The sequence below is a fragment of the Crocodylus porosus genome, unplaced genomic scaffold (assembly GCF_001723895.1).
Source record: "Crocodylus porosus isolate Cpor-Errol unplaced genomic scaffold, CroPor_comp1, whole genome shotgun sequence".
NCBI classification, from domain to species: domain Eukaryota; kingdom Metazoa; phylum Chordata; order Crocodylia; family Crocodylidae; genus Crocodylus; species Crocodylus porosus.
In genome coordinates this window covers 194,014,371-194,025,726 of record NW_017728886.1, presented here as the reverse complement: position 1 = coordinate 194,025,726, position 11,356 = coordinate 194,014,371, and the positions used below count along the sequence as shown (strand labels likewise).

General features: G+C 37.2%; 1 protein-coding gene across 8 annotated transcripts in view; it reads left to right on the top strand.

Moving 5' to 3' along the window:
• The window catches only part of TRAPPC8 (trafficking protein particle complex 8), a 104,679-nt gene extending 93,786 nt beyond the window's left edge, over nt 1-10,893 (top strand). For all 8 annotated transcript variants that reach the window (XM_019547487.1, XM_019547440.1, XM_019547432.1 and 5 more), the window contains 5 exons: nt 605-790; nt 2,420-2,521; nt 6,353-6,498; nt 8,349-8,438; nt 9,820-10,893. In XM_019547487.1, the coding sequence (XP_019403032.1) occupies nt 605-790; nt 2,420-2,521; nt 6,353-6,498; nt 8,349-8,438; nt 9,820-10,054 (759 nt within the window). In that variant the 3' untranslated portion in view covers nt 10,055-10,893. The remainder of the gene's footprint in view (nt 1-604; nt 791-2,419; nt 2,522-6,352; nt 6,499-8,348; nt 8,439-9,819) is intronic.
• Nucleotides 10,894-11,356: the final 463 nt, after the last annotated feature.

Here is an 11,356-nt window from a genome sequence, read left to right as displayed (position 1 = left end):
CCCCCACACACACAGCAATCCACAGCATGGGAACGGCAGCGGACAGTAAGCGGGCGCATGGGACCGCAAACAAATGTTCTGGGGTACCACACCTTCGGACCATAAGACGCACCCTCGTTTTCCCCCCACTTTTGGGGGGAAAAAAGTGCGTCTTATGGTCCGAAAAATACGGTACCTGGAAGGCATGATAAGGAATGTACTGGAAACCTCTGACATTTGTTTTCATTGTAACAAAGTGTTTCCTTAAGTCTGGTTGCCTAACTTAACTTGAGGGGAAAGCATAAAAGATACAAATTCAAGGTACTTTTTTACATGTGGGTTCAGGCAGTTAAATCCAATGAGCAAGTCTTCAAACCACAGGCAGTACAGCAAGGAAAGTTACCTACTATGATAGTGGACAGAACCCTTCAGTTTGTCATCTATCAGTTACGTGGTATAGGTAGTTTGGGTCTGATGTGCATGATTATTCTGTGCACAGCTCTGCAAAGATTACCAGAGCTGTTCTTGAGATACCACAAGGGGGAATTTCTTCTTCAGTACAAGAATAAACTTGTAGCATTTAGCCCTTATGAAAGCAATTTTTTTTCTGTTTTTTCCCTTGCAGATAATCAGTTCAGCCAGTCCATGTGCAGACTTCTTTTTCCGAAGCTTATCCTCTCAATTAAAAAGAGCACGTGTACAGTCTAGTACGCTTGTGTCTCAAGCAGCTGCAAAACAGTCCTTCGATGAAGCAGTTAGATTGATACAAAAGTGCAGTGAGGTGGATTTGAATATTGTTGTACTCTGGAAGGTATGTATGCTCTGTTACCCATGTGATTTTGACACAGTATAAAAGAGACACTCTTTAATATGGTAGTCTTGATGTCTACCTAACTTTCTAAGAAGAAAATTGAAAGAAATGCTGATTTTTATTTTTAATAAACTTCAGTTTCCTATTTTTAGACAGTTATTTGCAATCAGAAGCTAGGGTGGTGCTGAAGTAAAATAAGTAATTGGGGAATTTTGTTTCAAGAGCTATTTAGTATCCCAGAAGCATAGATATCAACTCAAATGGTGTTGTAACTGAAAATGAAGTTTGTCTTTTGCAAAGCTAGTAGGTCAAAGTTCTTGCTACTTATATCCTGCCTATGTTGGGTTTACCAAAGCTGTGCATACGCATGAAAAAATTCCCATGTTGAAGAAGCGTTCTACTGCAGTTCTTAAAGCAGGGGCTGGCAATTATTTTGGGTGTGGAGGGCTGCTTTCTGAGTTTTGGCAAGCCATTGAGGGCTGCATGACAGGCAGCCAGGTGCAGATAAATAGTAATTTTCTAAATCTTTTAGGGGCCCCATGGGCCGAATAGAATGGTCTGGCGGGCCACATCCAGTCCACGGGCTGCATGCTGCCCACCCGTGTCTTAAAGGATTGGTTTTACTTAACAAAATACAGTAGCTAAATACAATGTTAACACTACCCCTAAATACTAGGCTTTGAAAAATAAAACTCCACCAATTGCTCCAGTGTTGATGTACGCAGTTTTCATGTACTTTTTTTTACCTGAACAAACAGCTTTTAGATCTGTAGCTCAAGCTCCTCTATTTAAACTTTGGGGGAAATTTCTTTTACCCTGAAGTAGCCTATCAAGTCAGTGAAGCCTCAGTAAGATTATGAAGTTGCCGGTTGTCTACATAGACTTTTACAGTATGGATAGAAATGGTTCCCCATACCTATGAGAACAGGTAGAAACTTTAGAATTGAATAAATATAACTAGAACTTGAAGGTACTGCTGCATGTGAACAAAATGTTGTATATTAAATGGCTTACTGAAACTAAACTGCCGAATAGTTCTGTATGCAGTTCTGCATGAACCAACAGTAGATCAGGAGCTTGTGTTGCCATACTAACTAAGCACTAACTCACTTGATAAACTCCAGTTGTATTGTAGAAATAGGCCACTCTTTTCCCTAGTTTATTGAAATCATTAGCATTACATATTGGTAGTGATACCATCTGGCGTCTTCTAACAAAATTGATTTTAAATTGCATGAAATATATTCTAATCTTAAAGATCTACTAATTATCCGGTGGTAGTAGCTCACCTAAGACGCTTCATAAAATGCGAGTGATCTTAACTCCTAATTTTTAAAAAATGTTCAGTACACTGTGCCATGAGGGTATCTTTTAGTATTTTAGCCCTAAAGTAACTGTATCCTCTTACAGAAGGAATTGAATTTTTCTTTCCGTCCTTCTCCCCTCCCCTATATGCTTCTAAATCTCTTTGTAAAGATTATGGGCTACTTTCGGGGGGGTGGTTTCTAAATACAATGTGATTTTTAGAAGTGATAGTGATTTTATTTTTCATTTTAAAAGTTTGTATTATAAGGTAAATGCTTGCTAATCTCTCGTTTTTATTGGTGTTTTTGTCTTTGTATTCTGTAGGCATATGTTGTAGAAGACAGTAAGCAGCTGATTTTGGAGGGCCAGCATCATGTTGCTCTTCACACAGTTGGGAAGGAGGCTTTTTCCTTTCCTCGGAAGCTGGTAATTCAACATTTACTATTGGTACAAAAATTGCATGTTCTATAGAAGTCTTTCCAGAGTGGATTGTTGCATGCTTAAAATATGTAGTGTCTTAAACCACACCACTAAAATATGTCAGTGACATTTCCTTGCTTGTTGTGTGGATGCACAGGTGTGAAAGAACTAGGAAAGCTGAAAGAAATCCATTAATTTTAGCAATATATTTCTAGTTTATTAAATTACAGGACTGAGAAAATAAGCTTTTCAAAAGAGTTGCAGGTAGAGTTGTGATCTGAGGTGTGTTGCTACTTGAAGTGGAGAAGACCTAGAACACTGTCTAGTTATTCTTGGTATACAAGTTGTAAGCAATCAAATATTTGAAATGCACATGAATATATATATATTTTTAAAAATGTTAAATGCTTCCGTGTGTGTACTTTCTAAGCCAGGGGCAGGCAGTTATTTTGGGCGGAAAGCTGCCTATTGAGTTTTTTTGCAAGCCCTTGAAGGCCCCTTGACAGTCAGCCATGGGCAGATAGATGTTAATTTTCTAAAATGTTTAGGGGCTCCAAGGACTAGATAGAATGGCCTGGCAGGCCACATCCAGCCTGTGGGCCACCTTTTTGTCCACCCCTGTTCTAAACAGACTTGGTTATAAATCAGGTTCACATACCAGTTCTAAATGAGGTCTCATTAGTGTCTCTGTTCCACTTTAATAACTGGTAGAGCATAACTAAATAAACATGAATGTGAATGTCTGTGGAACATTGGTTATTCAGACAGTTACTTTAATATGGTTTATATTTAACTATAATTCTTACCTACTTTTAACACTGATTAATTTTTTAAAGTAAAGTTTAGGTTAAATGAAAAAAAGCAAAAGTACTCTTAATTCCGAGGTATACATGCCCAGTTCCCTTAGAACAAACTACTTCCTTGAATACTATGAATACTATGATGGGACTAAAAGCAGATGAATGAAAATATCTCCACGTTGTTCTAGTGCTACCACTGTTATGTGTACGCAAAGAATAAATCTCCACATCCGGGGGTTTGTTTTAGCATTAAAAAAAAAATCATAAAAATATGATAGATTCAATTTATGTAGTCTGTTCCATTATCAACAGTAAAGGTCCCTCAAAAGGAATTTTCTTGTTTACCTGGTTACTTCTGATTTTTTTTTCCTGCCTCTGAAGTTTAATGGACACTTAAAATATAATGCATGATAATCAGAATACAAAAAATAAAAAAAGTTACTTGTTTCCTTCATGCCATGTAGCTCAAGATGATTTGAGTCAGTTTTCCTTAAGGTAGTCATCTTTAGATAAGAAGTCACCCATGTTTCACTAATAGTATATTTTCAACGGACATAATGACTTCAGTTACTTCTCACCAGTCTTCGTACCAGGGAACTGATTTTTCTATTTAATTAGTTCCTCAGCTAAAAGAATGGCCCTTAATTGGTTGAAATTTGTATGTTTTTGTGCCAAACTTTCTGTATTCATAAGTAGTGAAAATATTTGGGACAGATCCTCAAGGATTTTTTTTTTCTTATTACTTTTCTGAAGCGTCTGCTTTCATTTTTTTGGAAGCAGAAACTTTCTCAAGGTACTATAAATTCACATTAAAGAGTGTTACATTTAGCAAAAAAATCAACTGAAAAATTTAACTTGCTACAGTACATTTTATGGGGAACTGTTAATAAGAGTGATTTAATTAATTATAGGATTGATTAATTGCAGAATTAATATAAGAGTGAATGTTGTCCTGGCCAAAGTCTCCCTGCATTTTTTTCATTGCTGTCAAGCATACCATGACATTAAAAGGGTACTGTGCTGATTGGTTTATTTTCATAAGTACAACCTTCATGATGTAAATCAAAGCTAGGTAATGGTTACAGAAACACTGTTTTTAACACTTTGTTGCTTCCCCTCTTGTCTTGGTGGCCATTTTTTAATTTGACTATTCGAAATTTGACTATTCCTAAGCTATGACTGTCCGACTCACTTTCTTTTTCATATCCTTCTCCTTCTACCTTGATTTATTAACTTGCAGTACACTGACATTTTTCATTCATACTTCAGTTGGTAAGCTGTATCACTCCTTTTTTGTAAGCTTTTATTGAGAACTTTATTAATTGAAATACAGTAAAATTATAATCTCGGGTCAACAAAAAGGAAGGTAATTGGCCTGTGCAGTGTTGGAATTTCCTTAACATCAAGAATTAGCAATAAGGTGTGTTCAGTTTGCCATGCTTAAATGTTGACAGTATTTCCAGACTGTGACCTTGTTTAAGTTCTTGTCTTCAATCCTAGTCTTTCCGGGTAGACTTTTAACTCTGAGTTTAACGTGTCAAAAGGAATATGGTTTACTGATAACACACTTTTAAAAGACTTGGTATCAGCTACCCAATAGCTTCAAATCCAAGTGTTTGGTGTTAATGCAGTTGGAGAAGGGCATTTTGGGGATATGGAAGGGTAGCTGTCTTGGTTGACCTACCTGATTTAAATATTTGTCAGATGAGAGAGCAGATTTCTGTATAGGGCTTCATAAAGGAAATTGAGGATAAGATTGGACATCACTAGGGCACTAGTATTTGTTTGACTTACTTTGTAACCTATACTTTATTTGATCTGCAACTCAAACCACTGTGTGGAAGGTAGAAGAAAAGCAGGAAAGCTCCTTCCCTCCTTGCCCCCTCCCCCCCCCCCCAAAATGTACACGCTTCAGGACAATATCTTGAGGTGGTTGTTTTTGTTGCATGTAATATACTAATTAATGGTACTTCTGGAGAGTTACCTTACGATGCTGTCATTCCAGTAAAATAGGTTCATTTTCAAACTTGCTTACAATTAGAGCCTACCCATCTTCTACCTAATGTTGGACTGAGACTTCAGTTGAATTTTTCAAAGTTCTGTGTCTGTGCCTTCAATTTATTTTTATTTAAAGCTGCTCTTTCAATGAAATGAAGTGCACAGCAGTATTATAGAACATTCCATTTCCCCTAGAAGTGTTTGATACTTCGATTTTTGAAATGTTTAGAAGAAGGAATAAATGGTATTTGTAACTAATACCGTTACAAATTTATTTTCTATTATAAATGCATCTAACTAATACCCTAGGGCAAAATATTTATAGGTGGAAAATTTTAAAGGAAAATAATTGGTTTCACTGAGAAATAAACTTACTGAATGGAAGTAATTTATCATTATTTCTGATTTCTCCTAATCTTATTCATTTTATCTCATCTGGCACAGTGGTTCCTTAGCATCTTTAGTCATGTTTTGGCACCTCTCTAGGTTTTTCTGAATTTGGCAATACCCTGATTTATTTCATTGCTTCTCAGCAGGGGTGCTGCTGCTGCTACCATTGTTACCACCATCACCAAATGAATGCTCTGCATACCTTGTGCATAGCCAAACCAAGAAGGGCTGCAGCATGTGCGTACATGCCTGCCTGCATTAAGGTTACCTCATGAGCCTAAAGCATGTTGCAGCATTTTCTAGTCCAGTTCCGTGTGTACCTCCTGGAAATAGGTGCGTGAGACAGATCCATCTGGCACTGGAGGTGGTGTACCAGACTGGATGTAGATGCTTCTGCTGTTGGCAGTCAGCTGGTGAAATTGTCCCATGCTCTTGCCTGCATTAGGGTTATGAGGTTAGTAATTTAATCAGCTCCTGCGAGGATCACTAAAACGCTGTCTCTGAGTAGTTAACATTCCTAAACAAATTATTAACTTTTAACTTTCTGCTGTTGAATCCCTTGTTATACAGTGCGTTATACATGTTTAACAGCATTTCTAATAATATTGGCTGGATTTTTTTCTTTCTTTTCCCTTTTCCCCCCACCCAGGAGCAACCCGAAATGGTTCTCTTAAAGTTTTTTCGACCTGAAAACACTCCAGCAGCTACAAGACCAACACCAGAGCAGCTTTCAAATCTTATCAAAACAAGTCTTCGTTATCCAGAGTCCTTTAATCACTCATTTAATCAAAAAAGGTTAGTTTAAAAGTTGCTTTAGAAATGTCTGGCTCCTTTACAAAATGGTTGGCTAATTCAGATGACTTAATACTAATCCTATTTAAAATTATGCTGTATGAAGTGATGAAATGAAAAAACTGCTGTGAATGGGAATTTTTCTTGAGGGGAAGAAACTCTCAATCAGAAATAAATATTTTAATGGTATAGGTAAAACTGCAGAACAGTAGCACTGAGCAGTTGTGGAGAATTGGATGCAGCAAATGAACGTTGCACTGTAGACCGACTTGAAATGAAACTTCTTAATTGGAACTTTTAAGTTAGACTCATTAAGTAGACAGTGAAAGGAACCATGAAGAAATCTGTTATATTTGCCTGCACAGTTTAAGATAAAATGGCCGTTAAGAGCCAAGTCAAAAGTGAACATTGTTTTGGAAAATGACTGTTCGGTTGTCAAGAGAACTTTCAGGGTGTCTTTATACGTGGTTCGGGGTGGGGATGCTTTAATTAGAGCGGCTCTTGGTATCTAGCATCCTGTGCTTCAGAATTGTGGAAGGGGTACTTTAACTAAAGCTTGTTCGATAAACTTTAGTTAAAATGCCCCCGCTGCCATTTTGAAGCATGGGGATTCTGAATACATATTATGCCAAGGCTGCTGGAGTGTGCTAATTAGGACGCTGCAGCAGACTCAGTTAATTGAGTCTGTTCCGATTAATTGGCACATGTCGGAGCAGGCATCTGGCATGTGTATAGGTGTGCCTTTATTCCAGGTGTGTATGAACAGATTACCTTTCTACAAGTTTGCCAGATAAAACAGGTGCATCGGTTCTTCTTGCATGCTCCCAAATAGTAAACTTTTTAGTTCATACACATTTCATTAAGATAAATAATATTTTTATACAGTTTTCTAAATAAACTGTACTAGCACCAATTAGATCTATTCAGGCAGAATTCTTCAGAACATTAAATGCACAATTTTTAAAACTAAAAAAAAAAATTAAATTTACAAGAAATTGGGGCTGTATAAAGGTTCAGGTCCAATTTTTATTGGACATTGCACAGCTGTACTAAGGCTGCATACAGATCTTCATTTTTAGCAGTGGAAAATTGCTGTTGCTAGAAATGATTCTGGGAGAGGGATCAGTATAGATAGATGTTCAGTCTGCAACCACCTCCTCTCACCTGTTCCTTGCACCTTCTTGAGACCAGGGTGATCCCAGTGTGGAGAAAGCTTGGGCTCTTTCAGTCCTCTCATTCCCGGGGGGAGCTGGACCAGCAGGACAAAGCCCCCTGCCTACATCCCTGGGAGTGATTTCTGTCTCATTGTAAACAGGTTATTTTTCTCATGGAATAGTAGAAACTGAAACCACTGAGGCACATATTGTAATAGGTGTAGTGGACAATGGCATGTAGAAGGGTATATAAGAATGAAACAAACATGTAAAGGTATTTAACTAGCAGTTCAACATTTTAAATCACATTGAGCCAAATGGTGCATCTCATTCTAAAAATGTACTGCTGCTTGCTGTACTTAAATGTTTAAGCTGTTTTATAAAATGAAAGCAGTTTTACAATACAGTTCTCAATCATATAGTGGATGTAGTTTCAATAACTCAACTTTTTTAGTTGATAGCACAGCTTTTAGTCCCTTTAAATGACTAATGAATTTCCTTTTTCAGTCCTCAACATTATTATCTTAAACTTTTTTAACGAATGGTAGTAATCAACAGCTGATATTAGACTATTAGTATAATAGATGATTCAGTTTCATTATTTATAAGATTTGTAATCCTTTTTAAATAGAGGAAATGTACTTCTGGGCACTTCAACTGTAAATCTTGGATATTAATGAAAGGATTTTTCTTTTGCAGTCTTTGTTTGGTACCCGTCACTCTACTACTTTCCAACTGTTCTCAGGCTGATGTTGATGTAATAATAGATTTGCGGCATAAAACAACAAGGTAGTGATCTCTTGAATATTAGTTGGGGGAGATTTATGACTACTTCCTCAGGTTTTGGGAATTGCTTTTTTCATTCTCGAGTGTATATTTACATTTATTGAACATCTTGTGATAAGACTTTTTCAGTAGCTTCACTGTTCCTATTGAAGTCCAGAAAAGATCTTCATTGGGAACAGGATCAAGGCAATTTGTAATTAAAAGCTGATTAACAATTTTCATAGACTTATCCGTAGAAGCAAGCCTTTTTCTTACAAGTATAACAGTTAATTATGCATAACCAAATACCAGTAACTTTGGGAAAAGACACTTCTGAGCTGGTTATAGAAGTTGTATGAAAGGGGCAAAAAGCACATATTGCACTATCCATTACTAGAGGCTTTTAATTCTATACATAACTCTTGGGCAAAAGTATTCAAACATCTCTACAATTGGTTGAAAAATGAAAAAGTTGAAAAGTTCCTGATTTTATTTTCAGAAAATCTAATCTTTTCAAAGTAATTAAGTAGCTAGAGTGTTGATTTAGCAACAGTCCAAGCTAAGCTTTTTCAGGGACAGACTGAAGAGCAGGAATTGGGACAGCTTTAGCAAGTTTTTTTTTTGTCCGGCATATTTTCCCAGACCTACATTAAGTACTAGATTTCTAATGCAGAAGACAAATAGAAACGGTAGTAGGGGAAATATTCATCCAGATGCCTCAGTTGAACAGTATTTAAGCCAGAAATTGACACCCTTTTAGGAGTGACAGGCTGAAATAAGTTAGCTTGGTCCAGGGTGGGCTGTTGCTTGCTACCTGCCTACCGCCCTCACCCCCAACACACGCACACTCTATCAGATTGCCACCAACATCCCAGTTCCACGGGCCAGATGGAATCACTTGCTGGGCCATAACTTACCAGCCTCTGATCTAAACAGCTCTTATAAACCAAAGCTCATTTTTAAGAATTGTTTTAAACTTCCAGTAATTTTTTGAAAAGTAAACCCCAGCAATAGCATGCATGTTTGTTTTAGCTAATGCTTTTGGGGAGACTGTAGTAGTATGTCTCTGAAGCTGTGGGGGTCAACCTTTTATGGTAATCATGCCTCGAATCCATGCCCTCTCAAGTGCTACTCCCTGATCCGCTACTGTTTTCTGTTCCGAACCTGTTTGGTACTGCCTGCCGCCTCCCTAATCTGTGCGCCACTCTGAGGTTACCTGTGCTATTTGTCACAGGTTGGCAACCCCTGCTTTAAAGGATACAAATGCTGACTTTTCTTATGCTGCATAAAATAACTTTTTCTTTTGGATGGTCCTTGAAATGAATACAAATTTGGTAGACAGTTAAGCATAAGAGGATGTGCAAAACATAAGTGTAATCCTTTTTTTTATTTTTTTTCCCTTCAGTCCAGAAGCACTAGAAGTCCATGGATCTTTTACTTGGCTTGGGCAAACACAGTACAAACTTCAGCTTAAAAGCCAGGAGGTCTATAGCTTGCAGTTGAAAGCATGCTTTGTTCATACAGGAGTGTATAATCTTGGAACCCCCAGAGTATTTGCCAAGCTAGCGGACCAGGTTACTTTGTTTGAAACAAGTCAGCAGAACTCCATGCCAGCACTTATCATCATCAATAATATTTGACCACTTCATGAAAGATCATACTAAAAACCAAAATAAATGGATTTTTTTTCTTATTTTGCTGGATGACATTTGCTGCAGTTTTTGGAACTTGCACCCCAACATCTAACTTCTTACAAAAGATTGTTTAGGAAAAAATAGCAAAATATTCGGACTTGTCCGTTTCTTAATGCAAGGCACGTTGAACTGAGAATACATATATCCTTTTTAATGTATTTTTCTCTGGTAACTAAAATATTCACATGCAGAATTAAAATAATCCTCATAACCTGGATTTTGAACTATTTGCGTATCCTAGGCCCTATGAAAAATGCAGTTCGACTGCTGTTACGACTTCCAGCATGGTGTGTTTTAATATTTGTGGCTGTATTAGGGGACAGTTCGAGGAGAAACCTTCATTGAGTATCTCCTGTCTTAAGCCATTAGTTACCATACACTTCAACCTTACTGTGAAGTTCAATAGGGTGTTACAATAAAAATATACTGTTCCTTTTTTTTATTTTGTTTTTTAATTAGTTTGGGACTCTTGTGGAATCTTCATGTTCTGATAGCGAGTTGGCCCTTCATGGCTTTCAGATGACTCTTACTTAAAAAATTTTCTAAAATAATTTGAAGCAAGTTTGAGCATTTTTCTCATTCATCTCAGTACAAAATACACCATTTCACCATCATGAGATTTTTGTCATTTAAATTGTCATTCACTTTATTATGTAACTATAACAACTGAGTTGATCTGTTTTAAAAAAAAAATCTTCTCAAGTTAATTAAGCTTTTCAAGAAATGTATTATATTTATAACAAATGTACTGTAAATAGAATAAAACATGCACCATATTCACTGTACAGACTTCTCTTGTATAGATTTGTTCTTGCCTATTTTGCCTTCAGCCTATGAACGCGGCTGTCTCTGTTAGACACTTAAACAGTCAGAAACTGAATCTGAAAGTATGGAAGTAAATATATGTGCAATGTAGCCTTGTTCAAGTGTCGTGTTCTGCCCTTTGTGCACATGCAACGCTGCTACTTTTGACTAGTTGCCATGACACTGGATTTAGCACAGTGGAATCCAGCTACATGGGAAGGCTCAAACAGCTTCGGAGTGTTGGGGATTGTTACCTTTATTTGGGAACAATGGTTCAAGCAGCTGTATGAGAGTCAAGGGGTTGTGGAGCTGAGTTGAGGTTGAGGCAGCTAAGTTACAAAAAAGCCAGGACATGTGCCATCACAGTTAAGAGTAGTAACCATTATGAAGGTAGAAGACTTGGTCCAGGAAACTAGCTTTAAGAAGTTGCATGCTAAGTTGAGT